Here is a 24,468-nt window from a genome sequence, read left to right on the forward strand (position 1 = left end):
CAGGAGGAGATGCCAAGTCTAAAACAGCCTTGCATATGCTGCAAGGCTAGCAGTAAATACTAATATAAGTTCGGCGCTGTGTTTGAACTTATCCTTCATCATTCTTCCTGTGTCATTCAAACAAGGCTGATATTTATCATGTCTCAACCATATCTGCATCCGGTGTCCCAGTCTGTCGCGTTGTTTGAGCAATTCATTGCAACGGAGCCACAAGTCCTAGTCTTGAAGGAGAAGGTGCTCTCTCTTTCTGGAGATAGCTTTGATATCAGGCTTGGGGATGGAGTGCCAATTCTGAAAGTGACTGGTACTTTGTTGTCAGTTTCCGGACGTAAGAAAGTCGAAGACATGGATCGCAACCATCTATTTGATATTCGCAAGGAGCATATGCACGTTCATACAACCTATGTGTTGGAGGATCCCGATGGTAACAAGATATGCGAGGTCAGGAGCAGTCACAAATGTAAGCACCACCGGGTACACTCCTACTGTATAACTGACCGCTACAGTTATCGGGTCGAAAGCCACTGCCACCTGTACTGACCGATACGGCAAGCAAGTGGTCTTGGTAATGACAGGAAATTGGAATGATCGTGCTGCCCATATTGTTAATGAAAGTACTGGAGAAGCAGTCGCTCGCATTTCCAGGAAGCGTTTTACCGCCCGTCATATTTTCTTTGGCCAGGACACGTATAATGTGATTGTGGCGCCTGGTGTAGATATGGCATTGGTCGCTGGTTTATGTATCTGCTTCGATGAGAAGAACAATGATTAGTGAGGGAAAGGCGAACCAAATTTGTATTCAGACTGTGAAGTAATTATGCGATGGAGTGGTAGAACAGGAGTAATTAAAATTCTACTGCAAGCCACTTGGCAACCCCAATGAGAACATAAGAGCCGTCTAATGTATCTAGGATGTAAGACGGCCTACATTGTAACCTAAGATATAACTTCAGGCATAGTATAATGTTTTGGTTTCTAGTACTAAGACTGTTGAGTATTGCTCCATTAATCTTGTGGTAGATCTTCGTATGAAGCGCGCTTAACGAAGCCTATGACTGCTGGTTGTGAGGCGTAGACAACATTACGGCCTCCTCAAGCACAGCAACCAATCCTGCTCTGTTATATTTGGATGGCAGTTGAAAAGTTTTGGGAGCACTGAACTTGATCATATTTGGCTTGTTGATTGACCAGAATTAATCTTCCGATGATTTTCAACAGGCTGCTTGTCACAAGTCGAAGTAATGGGCTACTACGAGGCTTGACAGCGCTAACCAGACTGGCCCCTTGGACCCTCATTCCTAATCAAACCTTAAAACTTGCAGGTCGGGCCCGCGCTTTCATGTCGATCGGTCATGCGCTAAGCGCACGTTGATTCCCGATTTGGAATAGCTTGCAGGTGATGGGGAATAGAAAACCTTGCATCCCCAACAACCCCACCAGGTCTGTTCTGGCTCGTTAAGAAGCGATCAGCCTTACAGGTAGTTTTCGACATTTCAGAGTGTAGGTATGTAGGGACGAATAGGACAACCGAAGCTGAGCTGTCAATATTACAGCTTCGTGGGTTTGATGCGCAGATTATACCCCAATCAAGTATGGTTTATCCGAGCCGAATGTTTTTCAAATCCTAATAATCCGAGGCTGAGCAGTTCAGCTGGAATGGGTTACACATCCAAGGTTGTCCGGCAAGGCTGACAGACAAATTGTGTTCTTAAATAATTTGTACATCGAAATAGAAATGTATGCTAGCTGTAGGTACAACATTGGCCGCATATAAGACTGAGCCCGAACGCCACTCCTTGATTCTCCAGTCCCTCCTTTCTTCCAACATCCAATTCTTGGTAACGTGATCTCAAGCCAAAGTGAATAGTATACCATGGTTGAGCAAGGCAGCTATCAGCTGGCTGGGAACCATGGCCCCCCTCCCTTGCCTCTTGACCTTCGTGAGCATAAATTACATATTCTCTTGCAATGGGGGATTATTCTCCTCACGTCCTGTATAGCACCATTGGTGCTCTATCCAAGTTTACACTGGGGGGCGGATTTATCCCTCAAGATTTGTCTGTATCCCACCGATGTTTCCAAGCTCATCTTGCTCTTACCTTGTGACTGATACTAATGCATCAAAACATCAGCTCTCAGCGTATCGAGCGCAATCCTAGGGGCATCGACCTTATACTCGTTGGGCATACGAACGTGGCGACTATTCAAGTCGACATCGAATTGCCGACCCCGCACATCTGAAAGTCGCTGGAGTGTATGCTATAAACTTCCAGTTTAGTTCTGAGAATTGATAGCCTAGACGCTGCTAACACACTCTTATTCCTTTTCATCATACAGTTCGATTTCTTCCACTGGAACTATCTTCTGGGGTTTGTGCTCGTCACAATCATTATTGTGGTTGGCTTGACGGAAGATCCTCCTAGTGTACGAATGACAGCTTTGCCACCGTCTATTCTGCTCCTGCAAGTTGGCCTCACACTCATCATTGTCGGAATTCTGGCAAAGCTTCGCATACGGCAACCATTCGCAGTGTCTTCTATGCCTGCAGGTACAGAATTTCGTCCAGGTATCTTAGTGATCATCGAAGATGTCGTTGCGGTGGACGGGGGCCGAGGCGGGATATACCGTCTCGCCCTAATGGAAAGGTATGCAGCCAGCTTACGGTTTCGACGACTAATTGAGGATCTCAATTGGTTCTGGGGATTTGGTGGGCTTTTTATGGGCATTGTTTTGATATGTATACTTGCATCGGTTGGCAGTCAGACCTTTGCGTTTGGGTTGGGTAAGTTCATGATTGGTCTTTTCAATTTCGTTTCTATTCCTGTCGTTATGTACCCTACTTTAAGGCCCATATTCTGAGATTTCTCTTATACCGAGAGTGAAGGCTAACATAATTCTTATTGTTTTCTTCGGATAGGGTGGACTGTCCCATGGATTTGGGCAGGTGTCTGGGCAGTCATCACGACTTACTGGGTGAAATCTGCGCTGAGGGAAGAGAAGCTTATCTGGTCGGAGAGCCAGAAAGTAGTGGAGGTGTAGACCTTAGCTTCTGGATGTTTTACTTAACGGGCTCGACGAGGTATGAATATATGTATCGGATTCAAATGAAGGAATCTCAGAATACCGTTGTGCGGAGAGGGAAGCTTCAGCTTTTAATTGTCGCAGAGACTTATATATATATATAACAGGTCTGCTTTGCGCTTGTACCCAATGCCTGGGCCGTGGGGTTGGAAAGAGCCGTGGAGGCTAGGCTTGGTCAGTGAATTATTTCTAAGTTAAGAACTAAGCCAAACTGTAAAAGGCAATATATACGTCTGGGGCATGTAGATACGTATGTATACTTCCCTCGAGTGGCCATGGCAAGATGGGGGCGTATGTGTCTTGCATCTCGCTCACCTCGATAGGCATAGGGTAGCACATTGACAAATTAATCGCAGCATTTGACGTATGCCCGCTACAAAAAGTTAAAACGCCTTAGATGGGAACCCAGACGCGTTCTGTCAATGTCTATCTTTGCTGCCCTAGAGGTACAAGAAGGCTTGTCATATCGTGGTCTGAGCCACACTCCATTGCAAGATGATACTCGATCGAGTATCATTGTGCGTGAGGGCCAGACTTGGCGAATAGGGGTTTATACCTTTGCTTTATTAGGGTCCATTGGGTGACTACCAAATGACTAAATCGAAGTGTGAAAGGCAATATACGTCTACGATTTTATTGTTCTTGTGCTGCTGAGCTGTATGATAGGGTTTGATCCTGCAGGTGTCTCGCGCAGATCTTGTCGAAGTGCTGGTCCAAATCCTCTAGCTATGATACTACCACCAATGCCCCACTAATGGCTCGGCTTATTGGCGGCTCCACCGTACTTCTCTATATAGCACCGAGGTTGTGGTCAAGCATAGGGCCAAACCACCATCTCCTCATCCTCAGTTCTACCCCATGCCATCCAGCTATGTCTTGTAGAGATTGCCCTGGTACGTCGACCTTGTGTAGATGACCAACAAAACGTGCGGTATACGCCTTCATGAACGGTTGTGAAACTAGTTCTTGTGAGAGTTTGTGCACGCCTTGGGTGTCACCACCCTCGTGCGGGAAAAGATGAGCCACCGCGAGATAACGGAGCGCCATGCCTAGCGGAAACGTTGAACACAGTGCTCCATAGCCTCCGGCATAAGGCCCATGTGATAAAGGTATGGTGTAAATTATCCTGTGGGCGTGCAAAGTCGGGTTCCGCTCATTGCGGTAGTTGGGGCATCCTGGAGAAGAAAAGGGAATTGTTAAGAAGTATGTGAAGCTTGGACCCTGATGCGCCTCATTCGCAGCCATATGGATTGTCGTGTATAGGAGGATACAGCAGCTCCAATAGAGACAGCTCATGTGCAACAATGCAAAGTCCCTGTCCACCTGTGGCATCTTGGGGGGATTCCCCGATTGAGTGTAATCAAAGGTCTGCAGCTTGTCTCCCATGGTTTCCTTCCAGGCAAGTAACATTTGCTCGATGCGGATACATTCGCCAAGCAAGTTTTCCCAGCCACGTAGACTACGCTCCGCAATAGGAGATGCTCTAATGGTATCCAGCTCTTCCAATAAACCCGGAACTTGAACCAGAATGTCAGTCAGACCATCAAGTAGGGACTTTGTTCTGTATTTCCAGGGTGCTGACATCCAGTTGTTGTCGCTGAAGGGCGAACGCTTTCTTCGTCCGACGCCTAGAATGAACTACACATATACCGATGAATATGGACGGTCCGTTGACGGAATCCGATGGTGGGAAACTTACTGACACAATCCGGCCGCTTACGAGTAAGTACATTCCAGCTTCGCTCCAATCCTTCTGCCAGCCCCTGTTCATAAACAAGGCCATTTCACCGTCAGTATGGGCGTAGTACCCCTTGATCTGGAGGGTAGGGTTTTCTTTGTCCGAACCACGGGACTCGGCGCCATAGAGAATCTGGCAAGAATTAGTGACCTGACAGTCTTCACAGGAAGCACAACTTACCTCATAAAAGCGGAACAGCCGAATAGCGGCCAAGATCCCATCTCCCGAGGCCCTTTGTGGATCCCGCAGGGCTGTGCGCATTTCCTGCAGCGCTATGCTGTGTGCCTGGACGCCCTTGAACTTCAGCTGGCTGTCGTTGTCTCTCGTAGCCAGCATTGACAGCCCGTGAGCAAGGGTAATGAAGCGCAGAGTTTTCTCAGACCGACATAACTTGTCAAGGTGTCTTAGCCACCCCGCAGAGGATATCTGCGCGGCCTCCTTGGTGAAGAGGCGACCATTTGGTAAGAACGCTGCCAGATAAAGACCCACGTAAGTAACCTCCCTGGTACTTCTCGCCAGCGACTCATGCAGGGTGATTTCTGGAGCCCCGCGTCTACAAGATTGTACGCTGCCGGTACACTTGGTGTACTTGCGATTCTCGCCGTCTGTCGAGTTGACCCAGACCGAATAGTTGCGAGAGTAGCCCTCGCATACGAGCCTAGCTTGAACGCACTGGGTACAAAAAGGGGTCTTCCTGTCGCACTGTTTCCCAGACGGGGCTATCAGCATGAGACAGTCACAGCTCGGAGTTCAACGTACGCCTTTTTTCCTCCTGCGACATGTCGCACATCCGCCATATTGACCGGGCACGCCGACCATTTTTTCTTAGGCAAGTGAGTGGGCCAGAGGGATACAGCGAGGGATTCAGACTTGCGCAGAAAGCCCCATTGTTTTGGAAGCAGGAGTGGAGGACGTGCGCCTTTCAACCCCGCAGTAGACCTTGGACTAGGGGCGGTTTGGCCAATCGAAACTCCTCATCCCATGAGACGGGACGCAATTTCGGACCCGCTCCAACACAGGCTGTCAGCCTGACCCTGCAGCGCAAGGCTGTAGTGTCATGTGACTCTTTTCTCCCGATGATTTGTATAGGTGGCTATCTTCATCTTACTTATTACCCTAGAGCTCTTTGCAGTAGGCCATCACCATTGCATTACCATCATTTTCACTACGAGATGCCACTGTAGAAAGTGAGTTCTTAGTCCATACATACTCCCATACTGTTGTATCTGCCCGAACAACTCAGAATAACCAATAAACGGACACGGACACTAATAAAATCCCTCCCTCTGGATTCTTTCACTTGGGACACCAATAGCCCGCAATCCCTCCTCAGCAGTGTCTGCGAATGCCTTCGACCCACATATGAACACTTCTTTTTCTCTGACGCTTGTTTTCCAATATTCCGGTCCAACTCTACCTTCAAATACTGAGAGGCTTGTATCTTCATGCTTCAAAGTCCTAGTATCCAGGTTGAGGGGGCGGCTGGTGAACAGATCTATTTTCACCGTGACGGTCGGTGGAACCATATCCATAGCCCGTCTGATTAGGGTGAGCATGGTATCTGGCTCTCTTGTTGATAACACGAGCACAATGTCGCCTCGCGCAGCCTTCTCGCGCTTACTCAAGGCATTCAGCATGGCCAAAAAGGGTGTCACCCCGATTCCACCAGCAACCAGGAGCAGGTTGACCTCCTCTTTATTCAACACGAAATCCCCAGTGACCCCTACGATATCTGAGACGACATTCCCTTTTAGAGAAACAGGATAATACCGGCTATTGGGAGGGGACATCCTAAGCAGATTGAAAAAGGCCGTTGTCACAACGCCACCCTTCATTTCCCGCATTGTTAATTCAAACCATGTAACATCAATACCCTCGTGCGCACTAGATACTGTCCAGGTTCGCACGCGGTCATCATTTATTGACCCAGGTGCCGAATCCGCCATATGCTGGTACTGCGGTGGACCTATCCAGTCCATAAAATCGAGGACGATAGCTTGACCGGGTCGGAGCCTTAACGGCTGAACGCCGCTTTCAGACACGACCTTAAACCTGAAGACAGCCAAGTCATTAGAAAGTTGCATACCTGTTTCAAGCACTGCCTTGTGCCCTTGCATTCCACCCCCGTACGTTTCTCCTTCTTCGACCAGATATTTGACTTTGGGAGTGTAGGGGCTCCGCCCGACCTCCGATCCATTGTGCTGTCGCAAGGGAAGCGCATTTCGCACAAGCGTAAACCCTGTAGTTTCCAGAACAGTAACCGCCGCGTGTCTAGACATCATTTCGAGGGCAGATAGCCCGACCAAATTCCTTGCTGTACCGGTCAAGTACAGGATGTCGCCCGTTGTGAACGAAATGATCGTAAAGCCCGCTAATCCGCTCGACTCAATGTTGCCAAGACTACTCATGAATCTGTTTCCAGAGTAATCAGGCAGCACAATGCTCCGTCGATCTGATGGCCTCACCCGTAGAAACCCCGGGAAGCCGCCACGAGAGTTCATGCCCGCGTGTGAAGGGAACATTGCTGCGGAGGCGGGGTCAGTTCTGTGTATCGTTGCCATGAAGACTGTGTCGGCGGATTTTATCATATCGATTACTTCGTCAGGTAAGTCCTCCGTCGGTGCCATATGCAGTGATTGGTATACAATGTGTGGTTTCGCCCGTGGGTATGGATCGAGTTGACGCACATTGATATACTTCGGACAATTACTGTAATCTCGCTCAGTCCTAATTCCCTTTGATTTGACTATTCCCGGATGTGAACGTATACGTACCCCAACGCCTCCGTGATGTCAACACGAAAATCATAATCCTGGTCTGACCTCGCCTTTACCATGTCAATCTTCCCGGCGAACTTGTTCCTTCTCCGGGTGGAAAACTCAATCCCCAACCCAGCCGTCAGGAACCTCTCCTGCAATATTGGGCCTTTAACTTGATCATCTTCTAGCGGTTTCCACTCCCGGAGCGTTTCTAACATTGGATCTCCGTCCCATAATCGTGCTCGGAAAACCAACGACTTTAAGCTTGAACTGTCTACGAACCCGACTGTTCCTGTTGATCCTGCAACGATTCCTGCCCAGGGCCGTCCATCGGCATCCGTAGTCGTCAGCGGAATGAATGGCAGTTTTGAAGTGTGAAATAATTGATGTTGTTCACGGAGTTGGTTTTCGACCGCAGTCCAGTGAGATGACACGGCGGTCGCGTAACCCAGCTGGCGTTGGATGGCGACTTCGCCGGGGTGCCAGCCTTGAAGGGCGGGAATAGCCATTGCCTTTATTTTCCAGTTGAATTCGATCAAGTCCTTGTGGGTTGAGGTTCCTATGAGTTTGTATCCTTATGATCACAATGAGAAGTCAGGTATTTGGGGTAGGGATCATTGAATTATTAATTCATGTCAGTGTCATGGCAATCCCGTCAGTTTTAAATTATCCGAGCTGACAAATGCGCCACAAACTCTCAGATGTCTAGACTTCCGCCTTGACTTCGAATACGAGTATATTTCCCTTTCGCATATAATTTACAGTACTAAGACATTAAATTTATTTGCAAGATGGGTTGCATATACTATTGACCGGGTACACCCGGAAGTTTTCCGTTTATAGATCGATGTTGCGAATATTGAAGAGGTCACGGGACAGATAATTTGAGGCACAACTTTATTGACCTTGACCTGTAGTATCGTAGTGTGCTAAGCTCGGCGTACCCCATACTGGCTTTACTGGCATGAAACCATATTTCTGCACTCCTTAAGGGCCTGTCTCCCCTCACAATATTGCAAATCATACGTCTCACTCCTGAAAGTTAGTACAATCCTTACAGCCTTCATGCGTAAGACCCGTACTTGAAGTATAATGTTGCTATGTATGTCAGATCCGTTACGTTCACCATCTCTCTCATCGTAGACAGATACTCGTCAGATTTCAATAATCGTCGAGAGGAGTTATTATCGGATACCATGACAGCTAATCGGTACAGTGGTGCCAGCCTTGCACGCGTTCAATCGTGGGAAAAAGCCTTGCCAGCCTGAGGGCTGGGCTGCTAGCCGCTTCTCGGGAAGCAATAAGATTAACTAGGAGGGACTCGAGCTACAATTCTCTTTTATCTACATGTACTTAAGCTATATATATTTGTACAAGAGTTTCCGGGCCAAGTCGGGTATGTCTCTTACTGAAATCACATTTGCAACAGCTGCTGATCTGGAGTACCATGAGACGTGTTCTGACTAAAGATTTGTCTTGGGGATGGTTATGTTGTATAAATCTAGTGTAGGTGGCCGGTCTGTGGTCTCCATATAAGTTGTCATGCAATCTTACAGCTTGTCCCCCCCGATGGAGTAGAAACTGAGCAAGCCCAGCTGTTGTGAGCCCCTTTCCTAGTCTCTTATGATATACTTTCTGATTTTAGCACCGCAAAGATAGGGTGTAATCCTTCCTAGGACTAGAGGAAGATAGGTTATCGGTTTATTGGGTATTAGTATTACTGTTACGATGGATTCGCCAGGACAACAGATGTATATATTTCGCCTCCCCTCTCCCCACACTCTCCTTGCACACGGCGGCGGGTGCTGGCCTCCTTCGCACCCTGACGGCTAACATTTTTCTGCTATCTAGACTTGAAATGCTATGTGTTCAGTTTTGCAGAACCTGCATACAACATACTATTGGTGGTAGGATATGCTAATGGACTGAGAGATTGCCCTTGCGGTCGTATCGTGATGGCCGGCGTTGTAGACCATGATAGGAAGACAATTCCAGCATACCATATCAGGACGGCGGCCGCGGAACATATTGCTGGTCCTCGACGTAAATACGAGCGCGACCATCATTGGGGAGTCCAAGGGAGGTGAGCCCGCGCTTACCGATAGCGAGCACAGTTCCTTGTCCCGGGTCGGTGTAGTTTCCGGGTAAATCATAAGTCCACACACTCGGCCCCAAGCGACTAAGTGCTGAATGCATAATTTGCACTTGGTCAGATAGGGCTATCGCACCCTGATGCAGGGCACATACAATAACAGTATCTTTATGGCTGGCAAATTATTCGTCGCGGTAACGCATGTATAAGGCGGTCAGTTCTGCCATCAACCGACGAACATTGTTGTCCCCGGCATATGGGTCAGATGCTGATGCTGTCGGGGGAGGCGGAATATGAGGAAGAATAGCACTACGGGAAGATGCTATCACAATGGCAGAGCCTCTGTGCCGATGGCAAACATTTCATGTAGTGATACTACTCTGACAGCATTCATCGGCACAACGACCACGTTTGCCGGGTGAGCATGCACCCAACGGGCTAATCGCGACATTTTCAATATTCTCGTTAAGGGATCACCTTGGGACTTTTTGGTATCTTAGTATACAACCACTCCCTTCCCAAGAAGCACGTATGAACCTAGCTACTTATACTCTCCCACAGTGCTAAGAACGCTATATCACCGGCATATGCCTTGTGTTCTTTAAGTAGGACCAATTAATGTGGAACTCCTACATTCGTAGCCAGGCATACTCCGACGCGCAATGCAAGATGGATCGCATGTACCCTTCGCGCTCGGAAAATCGCGAATGATATATATATACAGCGGCGGCCACGTGAGCAGATGTACATCAGCGGCTATTGTGTCACCTTTCGGTGTAGTGACTCAGTATTAGTTTAAATGCACAGTGCGCGCCAGCCATCCGAGCTAAGCTCCAACTACTTACGACTGCTCCAAAAATATATTCTGCACAGAGTCTCTGACAACCTCGGACAGTTATGAACGTGCAACCTGCTTCAAGTTCGGCCTCGCCTTCCACCTGGAGTGAGATTTATCAAGTTCCGGGCCGGACCTCTCGGGACATCCTTCTGAGAGCAAGAGAACTATGCCTTCATGGGGATATCCAACAATTCCGCGACCTCCTCGACTCGGCGCAATCGTCGTCGGAGAACTTCCATGTAGATGACTTTGGTATTATCATGGGGCAGGCTGTGGAACAAGACAACGTGGATTTCATGCGGGCGCTCGTGGATCATGGTTTCCCCACACATTCTATCTACGCACGGAGCGCAACTAGGTGGAGATCTAAGAATGCGCTCGCCTTTTTTATTGAAAAAGATTGGATATCAACGAGCCAATGTGCGAGACTCAACCCCCCATCCTCGGGTGAGTCCATACTCCGATCTTCCGCGATTTAACGTCCTGTTAATCCCTCCTAGAATTGCCATAGAAACCGAAGAGATGGTATCTTGGCTTTTGGATCATGGTGCCGATCCCAATAAGCGTACATTCATAGACGTTTCCCCGCTTCCGTGGGCTGTTGAAAGAGCCCCCATTTCCACTATCCGCCTAATGTTGGATTATTGCCAGAATATCCAGCCAGGCCAGCTGCTTCATCATGCTGTTCAACGCGATGCTGACACTATTGAAGTGTTGGAAATGTTAATTCAAAAGGGAGCGCCTTTGAACACTCCTGTGCACGAGGACCTCCCAACCTTCTCGGTTTTGTGTTTTATGTCACTAGGAACACCTCTGCACCGGGCATCTGAGCTCGGAAGAGTGGATGTGGTACGCTACCTCCTTAGCAAAGGAGCCGACCAGGATGTGAGAGACAGTAGAGGACTTACAGCTATTCAGCTGGCTGCTAGATTGAATCAGCAAGCAGTGGTTGAGGTGCTGCAGAGGCGTGAAAACGGCGGAAACCCCGTTTACCACCCCTAATCGTACTCCTTAGATCAATGTAATCAATTTGCTATTCCCTATTATAATCGGCATTACACAGCGCAAATTATTTAGCTCCTGACTAATTGATAGCCACCCGTTCAATAACCGATCGACTAATTCATGGCTGGAAGTGAGAATAAAGTCACTTTTCTAAGGATGATATACTCCTTGTTTCTCTAGGAAGCATGTATTGCTATTGATGACGAAGGGGCGCAGCAAGCCAGTGGATACTTCACCAATAATATCTGAACATGAAAACAGGAAACATATGGGTCGGTGAGAAGTCAGATGTGCATACTTATCAACGACTATGCTCTAATCCTTTTTGAAGATCGATATAATGATCTTCAGACAGATCCTCATGGGTACAGCCCCTACCGGCTCCGGATGATTCACCGTGGTGGAGACCAAGTTCATATTTTGTGCAGAAACATTGAAGCTTCTCGTCTCCTTTCAACGATCCGGGATGTCTCGGAGAAGTAGCGAGCCAACTTTTAGTCGGTGGGGGGAACTTTAATAGTCTTCCTAAGGGTCTTGGCTAGCAGCATTCGAGACCGTGGTTCACTGCGTGTACCTCTGCTTACTACTGCATAACTATTCCCCTCTAAACACCTTGGTCTCACAAGTTCTGCTCGTTGACGGCGCCTTTGTGACAGACCTTGCAGGGAACCTTGAAACGGCGCTTGGAAAATCATTAAGCCGGCGGGCGAGGCAAGGGGCGAATCACCGGGTTCTCGTTCCTCTCCAAAGGCCACAGTGTGCGTTGCAAATTGTCATCGATCAGGGGCTTCAGACTAGATCAAGACAAACCGCAGTGGCAAGTGAATTAGACAATGGTCTATCTCCAGCAAAATCTATCTTTGTTTGATACCCCATCTACAGAGCTTCCCAAGCCTCCAGTGCCATATACTACTGGATGGAGGTTCACTGCAGAGTCTCATAGCGTCTCAGCACCAACGTTAGTTACCGGACGCTGTTGCTCGAGTAGCGACAGCGACAGGATAGAAAGAAAGCGAATGAGTCCAGTCGAACGATGTCTTCAGCGACCCCCGTTACCCGGGAATAAAGGGAATGATGCCGTTAGCCTGGAAGTCCTCAAGCTTCTAAAAGGGGGCGATGGCCACAACTCGCAAGTATTCACTGTTCGGCTAATCGCGTCGAACTCTCAAACACTCCCGAAGGATGGCACAGAACTTGTTGCAAAGATATATGACCCGCTTTATTTTGACGATGAGGAAGGTTATCTCAACCCATTTCTCTGCATGGACAAACACTACACCCACGAAGCCAATGCGTATGAAGCCCTTGCCGAGTTCCAAGGTCGCGGTATCCCGAAGTATTTTGGGTCATACTCCCTAGATTTACCCATCGATTCAACACGTAAACGGGCAGTTAGAATGATTCTCATCGAACATATTCAGGGAACCACCATGGAAGATGCTAAACCAACATTGTTCTCTCAGTCTGCCCGTCAATATATTATGAAAGCAATTGTCGACCTCGAAAGCCGTATCTATGAAAAGAACATCTGGCTTATTGACCTGGAGCCACGGAACATTCTCATCAGATATGCAGTGGATAGCCAGCCTCAGATAGTGTTCATTGATTTTGGGGATGCTCTGTTCAACCGTCGACGAGACAGTCCTATTGCAATGCGGGTGAACAATTTTTTGGGGCATTATATTTCACCCCTTCTCCGTTGGAAGGCTGCTAAAGCAAAATTATATGCATTTTCAGATTGGGTCGATTGGGACTGGGATTGTTGGCTGGAGGTAGAGTTTGCACACACAGTTCCTAGCATCACACCGGAGATGAGAGTGCGGTGGTCCGATAAATAGGAGTGATAGGCTTTCCTAGGTGTTGAAAATATCTACACGCTGAAGGACGTCCTGATAGCTTGCATGGAGATTGGAGTATGCCCAGGGTTTCCTCGAACGCACGTCTATCTGAAAGAGCATGGAGCTTCAGATACAAGAGTCTCTCCAGATTCTAGGGTCTAAGGTTCGGCGTAGAAATGCCCCATGAATCTTGGGGCTTTGTTGCGGCACACTGGCGAAATATACCGTTATGAGCACCCATGTTATGTGCAATATCAATGATCGGCCGAGCGATCTGATCATGGAAATTGTTGACCATCAAGAGGGAATCCCGGGAATGGTCGTACCTATTTAGACATGTCACGAGTCGTAAGGTAGCTCTACTATATCCGATGTCGTAAATTGCCGAAGTTATTTTCGTTTGCTGTTGACCTACTTCGATCATCCTGAATGTGTTCATTAAGAATCCCGCCTGCGCCCTGGTTGGATGTGTCCGACAGAGGAATCCCTCCTTGCTTCAACTTGGTGTAGATGTCGTCCCAGAGTGCCATTAATGGCCATAGCATTCTGTGGGACTGGGTCAGGGCGGCCGAGAGGGATGTATTATCTGGTGGCAAGATGATGAGGGATTTCTCGTCTGTCCGAGATACTTTGTGGGTAGTCTTGGATGTGCTCACCAGGAATATTACGATCAAATATTCAAGTGGGTTATATAATTGTTGGTAGTCTGAGAAGGTGATATTCGCGCGTACTCCGAGTAATAGAATTTTCGTGTTACTAACGGATATAAGTCAGATCAAGATGTAGAGGAGAAATGGTACTGCGTCGAGCTGTATGCATAAGGCTATGCCGATACATCCCTGCCTTCTCGGGCCATTCCAGCCTAAATTCATCCCGATTCCCGCAAAGAGGTCTGGCAAACTTCCCTATTTCCACAGGTAGACATAGCATCATGGATATTAAAACCTAGAATTGATCGAATAAGCAAATATTACTACGTGGCAGCTTGCATTTTCTTGATATACCCACATAGCTACAATAGCGGCCCGCTATTCTTCAATCACAGTTAATTCACAGCTTATCTATACGTACTTTCTACACCTTTTCTTTACCATTTTGGCATGTTCCGCACTGCGATTTCAAGTCAGGCGCGTAACCAGCCATACCAACAAATTCAGTGAATATACATTTTGTACGAACGGCTTCTCATTTCCAACGATACATGCTCAGTCACGCATATCCAAGTATCCGTCGTCAAAGGTCTTAAACTCCTTCTGATGACTCGGGTAATCTTCCGTCACAAATCCGCAGTTTTCAGCCAACAATGAACCCGCGTGCGGATAAACATCGGTGCCTCCAGAGTAGATGTGCCTAGGCGCGTAGCTAAAGGCTTAGTAAATATTAGCTGTGAAAGGGGGACATAACATGGATGGCAGGCGATGTCAGATGCCTTGTAGTTTTCTGTGTCAAGGGATCGAGGATCAGGACAGGGAAGTGCTCGATTGTATGCTACTCTCGCATCTATCTAAATTCTCAATAAGCCCATGTATGGAAGCCAGTGGCAATATGACCACGGGGGCATCACAGGTACCCGAGGATGTAGGACTACAATGAACAATCTGACTGGATTTCAACGAATTATTTCCGATGAAAATAAATCTATCGTTCTAGAGGAGCAACACGAAGCCTTGTGCGTCGTAGAGCTTGATGGAGTCATCACGGAAAAGCCAGAGAGGCAATATGATGAATTTGGGGGACAAAGGTGGTACTTCCCACCAACCTTGTATCTGCTAGCGCTGATAGTGGCCAAAAAGGAACATCTAAATGATCATCGTTAAGCAGGAACCCTGAGCCTTCCCATCTAGCTCTCCTTATCCATTGTCTGCTACCGTTTTCTATTCTATTTACACCTCTTACTCCTCTATTCCTGGTTATCCTAAATCCTGTTCCCTTTCGACCTAGCTACCAACTCTAAGCCGTCTTACGTGACTCCATACCTGACAGCTCTCTAGTATTCCTAGACAACCTCCATATGCTCCTCTGTCGCCTTCTCCTCAACCTGCAAGCCCCCATGCGCACCCTGCAGTCGACCATGCTTCCTCATATCTCTAGCCGCAGAAACCGGCTGGAATATGTTTTTACTATCAAGGAAGATATTGTCAATGGCCTCTAGGTGCAGACTCTTCGTCTCGGGAAAGAAAAAGTACACCACTATTGACATCAGCACCACATGACCAAGGCAAATGGAAGATGAAGACAAGCACATACTTGGCACGAGCAAGACCAAATTGGTGGCTGCATAAACGATAAAATACTTCCAGCTCAAGGAGCTGAACCCTGTAGGCGCGACCTCAACAACCAGGAAGTTAAATGTCCACGACGACGCCGTCGACATGCCGGTAATCTGTGTCCGAACAGCCAGTGGTGCGATCTCGGAGCAGTAGAGATATGTTAAGCCAATGCACCCGTTAACGTAAAAGAACACGTAAAGGAAAATGGATGCAACCGCGGTATGAACGGCGGCTGTATTGGATGGCTGGGAGATGCACCCTGCCATCACGGCCATGCATATGCCCATCCCACCAAAGGCGATAAGTAGCAATTTCCGTCGTCCAGCCTTGTCGATAGTCAGGGTGCCGATGGGGGCAATCAGCATTTTCCTGTTACACTAATACTAATTTCACGATGAGAAGCGATAATGAAGGAGGGGCACACCATGTGAAAAGAACCGCGGACATAAGCAACGATAGAGTCCCATCCATACCAAGATAAGTCTCGAATATAGTCGATTGGTAGAAAGTTATCGCATTGGCCCCGCAGATCTGTTGCCCCATCTGCAATGAGACAGCGATGAACGCCCGATTGGCGAATCGTGCCGGTCCGTTCCGAAAGATATCCTTAAAGGAGCCCTGTCCAGTTTCCTGAAGCGATGTTTCGATTTCTTCGATTTGGTAAACGATACCGGGGCTGTCGACGGATTCATCGCGGAGCATAGCAAGGACATTACGAGCGTCGTCAATGCGACCCTTTTTGATCAACCAACGTGGCTGCCCTATTAGCATTCACGTATAACGTAATGGTGGGGGTTTAACGTACTGAATCCGGCCACACGGGAGCCCAGCATAGGGATACTAGACAGAGAAAACAAGGAACTGCAAGAGGAAGTCTCCAGGTCACCGATCCTTCTGCGAACGCGAGTCCATATTCCAGCCACCCGGCAAGTGCCAGCCCAGTACACAGAAAGATACTCTGTAGCATGACAATAAATCCTCTTAACCGGGGCTGAAAGGTCTCACTCTGCCTGTATAAATCGGAATCAGCGTGGGAAAATCCAACTTGTACTATGGGAGTGGTCCTCATACCAATTAGGCCCAGTAGCAGTCACGCCACCAAAGCCGAATCCAGCAACAAACCTCCCGATGGTTAACTGTGGCAAGGAGAATGCACTCGACTGGAGTATTGAGCCGACGATTGTAATTACCAGACCCAGCATGAACGTTCTCTTACGACCAAGGATATCGCCCACGACTATACAACTAAGGGCACTAAAAAGACAGCCCAGGTTGAAGATTGCCGTCACTGTGCCTTTGATTCGAGAGTTCTCTGCTTCTTTGGAGCCTGTCGTATTGACAGTGTCCATCTGAGGAAATGTGTGTACCCATGACTGCCGAGTTTCGATGCCCGATGTCACAGCCATGAGATAACCGAAGCAGATGTAGGCCGGGAGAATGACCGTACAGATGTGTCCAATGTTGAGCTTGGTGCCACGGAGGCCTAAAGCGGACTTCATTTGGCGTATAATAAATGAATTGTTGGAATAACTTGTTTATGCGTATTTGGATGAGTGCTGGGAAAGGGAGGAGGCATGAGAGAAGACTTCCGGCAAAACAGAGTAGCTCTGAGCGAAGGCATTAAGGGGGCCTCGTTTTCCCCTAGAGTCTGATGTGGATGTCAATGCCATTTCACTACCTTGCCAGACCCATATATTCTCGTCCGGGGAATCGGGGGCCCGTCTTCTGTATTGTGGAGGAAACCCGGAGGAGTTGTGGGGGCACGGGGAGCTTGAAGCCGAGTTATACCGAGCATAACATCCGTTCAGCGAGTTGGAAGCCTGGGATCGAGTGCGGTCCACATCATCTGTAAAAGCTTGACTGTTTTGGATGATTTCACTGTGGATCCGGGCCTTTTCCGCGCCGGTCTGTCAAGTCCGCTGCTTTTCCGACAAGCCCTAGATAGGACGCTCACGCGTAATGACGGACGGATCCTTGTGCGCTGATGAAGGCGAGGAAGCCAATTGGAAGATAAATATTCGACACTACCGTGACGTTTCCCAGTTCCCATGTATTTGACGAATTTGCTCAAGTGAACAGCAGGCTTTCAGGAAACAAGGTATGTCAGTCGGTACACAGCTTGCACTAGACATGACCCTCAATGTACCAACGCTAACTCAACAATTTTCAATGGAGACCTTCATTTTGTAGTTGCCTGAGATTCACCTCAGTCTCCTTCAAGATTGGGCATTGGCGAGAAGTAAGACTACGATGGGCGTAACGCGGACTGCAGGTTGGGGGTTTAGACTCAGGCTGCCTCCTAGTTGCCGATGTGAATTGCTTACGATGACCATAAAGAGTGACCAGCAGATCGCCGCAGTCAATGCTCGGCTTTACTCAGAGGAACATCGTGTCAAGGGATACCACCGCTTCGCTTAAGTCTATTATTATTCCTATTAAAACATCTGCAGTTGCACAACATGGCTGTCCCGTCACATAAAAAGCGTCGATAACCCGGTTATCTTATTGGTTCGCTGTTTGGTCTAGCTTGCCCTTGACCAGATTAACCAATAGCAAATCACGATTTCCCTCAACCTTCTTCAGGTCGACTTGCGATATCCACCCATTGACATTCTTTTTTAGACCGTTCACTTGTTCCTCGGATCCCAAGTCAAATTTGTTCACCGCCATATCGTCGAGCCACGATTTCAACGCCGGGCCCAGATGATCCATGAAATGGGTAAAGTCTCCACCTCCCCCAAGAGTATTTGTCATTATCGGCCCTGTCAGTGCCCAGCGCAGACCGAGACCGGACGTGACGGTTTTGTCTATATGCATTAGAATCGCCCGCACATCCCAGTGGGGAGGAAATTCAGTACTCACCAAGATCTTCGGCGGAGACAATTCCTCGTGATACGAGACTGTACGCTTCCGCACAGATGGCGGCCTGTAGCCGATTGGCGATGAAGCCAGGCGTTTCCTGATGTACGACCACCGGCTCTTTGTCCAGGCTTTTGTAGAAATTGTACGCACCCGTCACATAGTCTTGACTTGTTCCTGGATGAGGGACAACTTCGACGAGAGGCACCAAGTGAGGAGGGTTGAAGGGATGGCCGATGAGGATTCGGGATGGGTTGTGGGAGCATTCAGTGACAAATTCTGACGAAGGAAGGCCGGAGGATGAAGATGTGATGAGGATATGAGAAGGTGTCTTTGCGTCCAACTGTGCAAATAGACGGCGTTTGAAGTCCAATCTCTCTGGTCCATTCTGATATGATTGTTAGTATGGATGATGAGGTGCCAGATGAGGTCTGTGGAACAGTCTCTTACTTCTTGAATCAAGTCTAGGCTTCCGAGGTAAGGCTCAATGTCCTCGACGAATGTGTAATTGTTCAGACAAGCGGCAGGAGCAACCGTGGCATTCGGTACCTCGGAGCAATACTCCTGCAAGTAGTCGCGCAGTTTTGCCTCGGCTCCTGGCGCTGGGTCTGTTACAATCACTTTGAGGCCCTTGGCCAAAAAGAGTGCTGTCCAGCTGGCTCCGATGACGCCTGCGCCGATCACACCCACTGTTTGAATCGAGGAGGACATTGCAAAGTTCTGTGAGTCCGCGCTCTGCACATTGAGCCTGAAAAGTGTTTAGTATCCGTCCTTTAATATATCGACCAACGTCGAGTGGCAGTCCACCAGCCTCCATTCTACATTGGTGGTGTTGAGATCACGGAATCCCTATTCAATTACCTAATCGGGTAATATGCACCTCGGAAGGGGCCCGATGTTGATGACGACGATCTTCAGAAAAGGCGTTCCAGTAGTCCCATCGATCGGGATTCACGCGGCGTTCAACCGGTAATTGCTCGGAGTGTCATAATTCATCAGGGGCGAGTTGCCGCTTTGGGCCAGATCCAGCGGGTTCCGTGGTTTCGGCTTGCCGATACTCACACTTTCCGCGAGTTCGGGATGCCAAATTAAAACATCGGAATGAATTTAGAGGGGGACCCACGATGTTCAACGGTTTGATGGATCTATTGTGGAGAAAGAAAGTGAATGATAGCTGTATACTAATAGTCACTTTATCCTTGAGTCTTTAGATTCTCCCCTGCTTTACAAGCGCTTTATCTTGCTAACTCTCTTGGATTATTGGCTTTCCTGCATCCTTCTACCACAGTTTACGATGGCTTCCCACGAAACGACGCCAAGTGCAGACATTTACGGTCCTGGGACCTTTGTCGATAATGATTTCCTTCCCGCGCCCCAAGATGCTAGTCGCATCTTCGAGTATATTGCCAAGCGCACGCCTGGGTTCACTCAAGACCAAGAGCTGTGGAAGACAGTCAGCTTCACTGGCTGCGAGTTGCCTGTTATCCCTGGCCCAACCAAGGCTCCTCTTGTTGCCGCTGCCCTGCATGCCATGTGTGGTGTTGTGGCCCACGAAATCGTCGAAGATCGCGACGGTACTTTAGCCCGCGATCAGACAGTGAAGGTAAATACCGATCACGCGGCCATCTGGCTGGGGACGATCTTTGCGGCGTCTGTCGAAGGAAAGGACATGTCTGACCTGGTCCGGTCGCGCAAGCTACCGTCCCTTTTCGAGCGTGATTTCGAGAAGGGCTGGCAAGCAACGCCTTTGAGACAACGGTCGACTGCGATCTACAAGACCAAGACGCCGGGAGTTTGGTATCAGATTCATGGCTCCCTGGATGCCGCGCCTGTTCTGCGTGCTCTAGGGGTGGATCCCGAGTACCCGGCCCAGACGCCTGACGAAGCCTACGAGTACATCAGTAAGCATGTCCAGCGGTGGACTGCAGATGAGCTCGAGATGCTCAACGTCAAGAACGGGTTTTGTGGTAGTATCTGCTTTACGCCGCAAGGGTGGGCGGATACACTGATGGGAAAAAGACTTGCAGAGCACCCGCTGGTCGGCTACTCGCGTCAGTCGCATGCGATCCCATCTCCTCCCGTTCCTTTTGCCACGGTCGCGAACGATAAGCGGCCACTCGCAGGCATCAAGGTGGTAGAGCTGGTGCGTATCATTGCTGGTCCAGTGATTGGCAGTACCCTGGCCGCACTTGGTGCCGACGTCATACGTGTTAACTGCAGTCGCTTGGTGGATCTCAATGTATGTTCCAAGTCTTCTTTGGATTCGTTTGCAACATGGTGTATTAATTCGGAATCCAGGTCTTGCAACTCACCCTCAATGCGGGCAAACGCACCATAGATCTCGACCTGACCAAGGAGGAGGACAAGTCACGCCTGCGGGAACTCATCGAGAGCGCAGATGTCTTTGTCCAGGGCTTCCGCCCCAACGCAATCGCGAGAAAGGGATTTGGTGTCAATGATCTTCTCGAGATGGCCGGTAACCGTGGAAAGGGCATCGTCTATGTTGAGGAGAACTGCTACGGCCCCGACGGCCCCTACCACGAGAGACCCGGCTGGCAGCAAATCGGAGATGCGGCGTCTGGTTCGTCGTACGTGATGGGTCGGTCCTTGGGCTTCAAGGATGGGACAAGCGTCCTACCCCCACTGCCCATCTCTGATATGACAACCGGGCTTGTGGGAGCGTTGGGCGCACTTATGGCTCTCCGGGATCGCTCCCGACACGGCGGTTCGTACCGCGTGACGAGCTCGTTGGTCAAGGCTGATACAATTAATCTCGAGCCTGAGATCGGGCTCTACTCGCCCGAGGTTGTTGAAAGATGCAGCCAGTTGTTCAAGTGGGGACACATCGGGCCGTCGCAGTTTGTAACAGAAATCTTGCTGGTTGTCATGGATGGGTGGAAGAGTGTCTTCCCTCAATACTTCAAGGCCGGTCCTGAATCGCTGCTCTCCAGCTTTGGGGAAGGCCCCTGGGGTAAGATGGAACTCTTGAAGCCCGTGGTTCAGTTGAGTGACCCCAGTGTAACGCCTCGTTGGCTGACACCGGCTGTGCCTAATTGCTACCATGATCGTAACATCAATTGGGTGTGAATCTTAGATCCTGATGCACCCATGATTTGGAGCTTCAAACCCATCTTTGACACATGTAATCGCAGGGTAATCGCGGCGCGTTGCATCCATTCTTTTTGCAATATATCAGCGTTAATTTCCATTCTGTATCACAGACCATTTAGATTTTGTCTTTATTTAGAGTATGTAAAGCGAACCTCTTCTTCGCCACTCCGCGTGGGCTTTTTCGAGATTTGTAAACTGTTGCCAGTAGGTAGGCGATCGGTACCGTACACTGTTGATGCACAAAGGAGATGACACGTCCTTAAGGATCAATGCCTAGGCCTACAGGCTCCAACTTTGAGTGAGCGGTGTGTCGTCGCCGAGCTGCGCGAAGAACATGGGCCAATTGTTCCAATCGAAGGTATAATTCTCCACTATTCCCAAATCATCTCCTATGATTGGTGGACACTCTTGAGCACACATGACGAAGTCCTGCATGGATGTGTTCTCATGAGCTCTGTCAACTGATAATGCTTCAGAGGGCCCAATATTCGCTATTGATTCCCGCCTACCAATGCTCTTATCGATCAGATTCAATGCAGAACGGCATCTCGATGCCAGCGTGGTGTGTTTCTCGTAATCCTTGAGAATGTTTCGAGCATGTTGCAGAATGTCCTGCAAGCTAGCCGCAGAAAAATACTCGACAAGCTGCGGGGATGACTGGGCGGCGAGCAAGTTTGTTACAGCCATATAGACGTCTTCCTGGGTTAGCTGGTAAATTTTGCTTCCTTAGGGAAAATTGCAACGTACATGAGACAGTATACCAATTGGATGGTAAGATATACGCTTGCTTCTGCCCGGGGGAGTTCCGGAGGATGAATTCAATCATGTCGACGGCCGCCTTTGTGCAGTTCACCTGGCATTGGAAAACCACGTGGGGCATAATCTGGTCATCGTCTGCATAGATACCGGTACTGGGGGCACTTTCTGTCTTCTGTTGATGGATCTGTAGAAGCAATATCCTGAACAGCAGAAGCCGGACTGAAAGATACCTTCATGTACAAGAGATGTCAGTGGTCATGTTTATGACACGTTTGTCAAGGTCGGAGTAACTGACCTGGCTCGTAGGATATTTGCTTCACGAGTGATGTGCTTGGTTGGCGTTGGATCTTCCAGTTCCGACGGCATCTGGAAGAAGGGGTGCAGGCCGTGAGCCCAGTGTTTCAGAGCAGAATCGATGCGAAATAGGCTCGCGAATTTATCGAAAAGCACAGCGCGGCTCCCCTCACGGTCGTTGCAATTTTCCGAAAGATGATGCCGCACCGTGCTATCATCGATGGAGTAAAATGTCTCCAGTACTTCTGCTATGATGTGATGTAGTCGGCAAAATGACATGTAAAAGTTTAGTTTCGATGGTAGACTGGCGGTTACAGTATTACTCCCGGATTCCTGGGAACTGAGAACTAGCGCGCTCAGCCCTTCTTGTGCGACAGATCGAGGAACCTTAAGGGGGCAGCCGAAAGTCATGGCACAGATTCTAAAATCGCTTCAGCGTATACACTCAAGATTCCAGCTCCGGTATCATACCTGTCCATAATAACGCATCCATTCCAGACTTGGCACGCTAGGTCTCGGTCTTTTGGGTTGTCCATCCCCTCCGTTGTTTCGGGGATATGTAATCCGAGTTCCTGGGCGACATGAATCGCAGTGCCAATAATCCGAAAGCACTTCTGGGGCTCTTTCTCATGCTGAAGATAAACAGCGGTGAGTAACAGTATCTGGATAATCTCGATGTTGTACATGTCCATCAGGTTGTACGACATCAGCGCCTGAGCTCGGTCGAAGAACACAACCGAGGACTGGTAGCGGTCAAGCGGGGTTGCCCCTTGAGATGCGACACAGGATGTGGCGAACATGAGATTCAGAAGGCAATGCAGGACGGTCTCATCCATTATCAGTTCACCGTCATGAACCCATAAGGTCTCGTATGCGTTCTCAATTGAAGGTCGGTCTAGCCAGGGGTAGGCGCTGTCCACATAGTCCCAATAGAGGCTCAGAAGCTTGTCTGCCTGCTTCCTTGGAGGAACCGCATATTGCACATCGGCGTTTGCTTTCTGGGTACGTTTTTGCAACTTCGGCAGACATCTCAGTGCCTTTGGTAGAACTGGGGTCCGGATTTGTCTTTGGTTGGTAGGGGTACTTGCTGCGCCTGGCTGACTTCCGACATCTTGAAGAAAGTGTGCACCACTGGATGCACCAAATAAGCCGCCGGCCGGGACAGCTTCACTGAAGCTGCTGGCAGCATCGTCATTATCATTGGCTTGTGCTTGTGGGTAGTCTTCCAGTAGTTGCTGAGTTGTGCGGCTTGACTGCTCACTGATATCACCCTCACGGTATTCACAGGCTGTGGTATATGAGGTTCGTTTCCGTCTCAAGCAGGGACCGCAGACTAATGCACGATGAGCCTAATTTAGTTCTCCACCACGTGTGACAAGCAATGTTATTGGCCTCTCTTACTTGGTCTAGCTCCGTCGCACTTGGTTTTCCTGGCCTTGCATACATTGCAGGCAATTCTAATCTTGGCCCGTTTCGGCTTGGGTCCTCTCAAGGCCTCGCCATGTGGAGATGAGTGGCCGGCATGGAATGAGAACATCATCATTGGAGGAGGAATACAACATTCTTGGAAATGGACGAGATTCCGAATCTCCATCCGAAGTTCTCATATCCATCCCGTGCGATTATGTCATTCGCTTCCGTTCCCGATTCGGTAATCCGAGGTCTAGCGGATCCTCGGCATCCATTATGAACCAGTTACCAGAAGCCCGAGGAATTAAAACTTGGAAGAATCGGTATGCCGGTGGAGCACGATTCTGAATGGTAGATACTTAATCGCTCAAGATGTAATAGTACGGAAGTTGAAGTGGCCGTTGAACAACGCTG

The 24,468-nt window shown here is 48.9% G+C and overlaps 11 protein-coding genes across 11 annotated transcripts; 5 read left to right on the forward strand and 6 right to left on the reverse strand.

Annotated features, from left to right (window-relative positions):
* Nucleotides 1-138: 138 nt before the first annotated feature.
* BO85DRAFT_505837 (uncharacterized protein) lies at nucleotides 139-772 on the forward strand (the record flags this gene model as incomplete). The annotated part of the gene is made up of 2 exons (XM_025664348.1): nucleotides 139-460; nucleotides 507-772. The coding sequence occupies 2 exons, from the start codon at nucleotides 139-141 to the stop codon at nucleotides 770-772; spliced, it is 588 nt and encodes a 195-aa protein (XP_025510567.1).
* A 1,049-nt stretch (nucleotides 773-1,821) lies between these two features.
* Nucleotides 1,822-3,289, forward strand: BO85DRAFT_407381 (uncharacterized protein). Its single transcript, XM_025657361.1, has 4 exons — nucleotides 1,822-2,057; nucleotides 2,133-2,254; nucleotides 2,338-2,782; nucleotides 2,918-3,289. The coding sequence occupies exons 1-4, from the start codon at nucleotides 1,874-1,876 to the stop codon at nucleotides 3,037-3,039; spliced, it is 873 nt and encodes a 290-aa protein (XP_025510568.1). The 5' UTR covers nucleotides 1,822-1,873; the 3' UTR covers nucleotides 3,040-3,289.
* A 581-nt stretch (nucleotides 3,290-3,870) lies between these two features.
* BO85DRAFT_431001 (Zn(II)2Cys6 transcription factor domain-containing protein) lies at nucleotides 3,871-5,687 on the reverse strand (the record flags this gene model as incomplete). Its single annotated transcript, XM_025658314.1, has 4 exons — nucleotides 5,579-5,687; nucleotides 5,000-5,521; nucleotides 4,781-4,951; nucleotides 3,871-4,719 (listed from the first exon to the last, which is right to left on the reverse strand). The coding sequence occupies exons 1-4, from the start codon at nucleotides 5,636-5,638 to the stop codon at nucleotides 3,871-3,873; spliced, it is 1,602 nt and encodes a 533-aa protein (XP_025510569.1). The 5' UTR covers nucleotides 5,639-5,687.
* A 325-nt stretch (nucleotides 5,688-6,012) lies between these two features.
* BO85DRAFT_407387 (putative oxidoreductase, FAD-binding) lies at nucleotides 6,013-8,183 on the reverse strand. The gene is made up of 2 exons (XM_025657362.1): nucleotides 7,594-8,183; nucleotides 6,013-7,528 (listed from the first exon to the last, which is right to left on the reverse strand). The coding sequence occupies exons 1-2, from the start codon at nucleotides 8,085-8,087 to the stop codon at nucleotides 6,088-6,090; spliced, it is 1,935 nt and encodes a 644-aa protein (XP_025510570.1). The 5' UTR covers nucleotides 8,088-8,183; the 3' UTR covers nucleotides 6,013-6,087.
* Nucleotides 8,184-9,279: 1,096 nt separating this feature from the next.
* Nucleotides 9,280-10,121, reverse strand: BO85DRAFT_463633 (uncharacterized protein; the record flags this gene model as incomplete). The annotated part of the gene is made up of 4 exons (XM_025661937.1): nucleotides 9,280-9,439; nucleotides 9,505-9,757; nucleotides 9,870-10,010; nucleotides 10,106-10,121. The coding sequence occupies 4 exons, from the start codon at nucleotides 10,119-10,121 to the stop codon at nucleotides 9,280-9,282; spliced, it is 570 nt and encodes a 189-aa protein (XP_025510571.1).
* Nucleotides 10,122-10,517: 396 nt separating this feature from the next.
* BO85DRAFT_505846 (ankyrin repeat domain-containing protein) lies at nucleotides 10,518-11,510 on the forward strand (the record flags this gene model as incomplete). Its single annotated transcript, XM_025664349.1, has 2 exons — nucleotides 10,518-10,955; nucleotides 11,020-11,510. Exons 1-2 carry the CDS (start codon nucleotides 10,568-10,570, stop codon nucleotides 11,508-11,510), a joined length of 879 nt encoding a protein of 292 aa, XP_025510572.1. The 5' UTR covers nucleotides 10,518-10,567.
* A 761-nt stretch (nucleotides 11,511-12,271) lies between these two features.
* Nucleotides 12,272-13,761, forward strand: BO85DRAFT_453783 (uncharacterized protein). Its single transcript, XM_025661129.1, has one exon. The coding sequence runs from the start codon at nucleotides 12,347-12,349 to the stop codon at nucleotides 13,349-13,351; it is 1,005 nt and encodes a 334-aa protein (XP_025510573.1). The 5' UTR covers nucleotides 12,272-12,346; the 3' UTR covers nucleotides 13,352-13,761.
* Nucleotides 13,762-15,347: 1,586 nt separating this feature from the next.
* Nucleotides 15,348-17,120, reverse strand: BO85DRAFT_492779 (sugar porter family MFS transporter; the record flags this gene model as incomplete). The annotated part of the gene is made up of 5 exons (XM_025663794.1): nucleotides 15,348-15,541; nucleotides 15,599-15,990; nucleotides 16,046-16,377; nucleotides 16,427-16,631; nucleotides 16,693-17,120. 5 exons carry the CDS (start codon nucleotides 17,118-17,120, stop codon nucleotides 15,348-15,350), a joined length of 1,551 nt encoding a protein of 516 aa, XP_025510574.1.
* A 1,003-nt stretch (nucleotides 17,121-18,123) lies between these two features.
* BO85DRAFT_505848 (3-hydroxyacyl-CoA dehyrogenase) lies at nucleotides 18,124-19,191 on the reverse strand (the record flags this gene model as incomplete). The annotated part of the gene is made up of 3 exons (XM_025664350.1): nucleotides 18,124-18,428; nucleotides 18,484-18,868; nucleotides 18,931-19,191. The coding sequence occupies 3 exons, from the start codon at nucleotides 19,189-19,191 to the stop codon at nucleotides 18,124-18,126; spliced, it is 951 nt and encodes a 316-aa protein (XP_025510575.1).
* Nucleotides 19,192-19,774: 583 nt separating this feature from the next.
* On the forward strand, nucleotides 19,775-21,567 carry BO85DRAFT_383255 (alpha methylacyl-CoA racemase; the record flags this gene model as incomplete). The annotated part of the gene is made up of 2 exons (XM_025656511.1): nucleotides 19,775-20,719; nucleotides 20,779-21,567. 2 exons carry the CDS (start codon nucleotides 19,775-19,777, stop codon nucleotides 21,565-21,567), a joined length of 1,734 nt encoding a protein of 577 aa, XP_025510576.1.
* A 303-nt stretch (nucleotides 21,568-21,870) lies between these two features.
* BO85DRAFT_505853 (Zn(II)2Cys6 transcription factor) lies at nucleotides 21,871-24,187 on the reverse strand (the record flags this gene model as incomplete). Its single annotated transcript, XM_025664351.1, has 5 exons — nucleotides 21,871-22,286; nucleotides 22,339-22,580; nucleotides 22,646-23,065; nucleotides 23,116-23,977; nucleotides 24,046-24,187. 5 exons carry the CDS (start codon nucleotides 24,185-24,187, stop codon nucleotides 21,871-21,873), a joined length of 2,082 nt encoding a protein of 693 aa, XP_025510577.1.
* Between the last annotated feature and the right edge of the window lie 281 nt (nucleotides 24,188-24,468).

Source organism: Aspergillus piperis (assembly GCF_003184755.1).
Source record: "Aspergillus piperis CBS 112811 unplaced genomic scaffold BO85scaffold_29, whole genome shotgun sequence".
Taxonomy (NCBI): domain Eukaryota; kingdom Fungi; phylum Ascomycota; class Eurotiomycetes; order Eurotiales; family Aspergillaceae; genus Aspergillus; species Aspergillus piperis.

What these genes read in the sequence shown, in the direction of transcription:
- BO85DRAFT_407381 (XM_025657361.1), top strand. Translation starts at nt 1,874, where the DNA reads ATGGTTGAGCAAGGCAGCTATCAGCTGGCTGGGAACCATGGCCCCCCT. An exon ending in GGATTTATCCCTCAAGATTT is followed by an intron (nt 2,058 to 2,132) that starts GTCTGTATCCCA and finishes TCAAAACATCAG; the next exon opens with CTCTCAGCGTATCGAGCGCA. An exon ending in GACCTTTGCGTTTGGGTTGG is followed by an intron (nt 2,783 to 2,917) that starts GTAAGTTCATGA and finishes TTCTTCGGATAG; the next exon opens with GGTGGACTGTCCCATGGATT.
- BO85DRAFT_407387 (XM_025657362.1), bottom strand. Translation starts at nt 8,087, where the DNA reads ATGGCTATTCCCGCCCTTCAAGGCTGGCACCCCGGCGAAGTCGCCATC. An exon ending in GACATCACGGAGGCGTTGGG is followed by an intron (nt 7,529 to 7,593) that starts GTACGTATACGT and finishes GCGAGATTACAG; the next exon opens with TAATTGTCCGAAGTATATCA.
- BO85DRAFT_453783 (XM_025661129.1), top strand. Translation starts at nt 12,347, where the DNA reads ATGGTCTATCTCCAGCAAAATCTATCTTTGTTTGATACCCCATCTACA.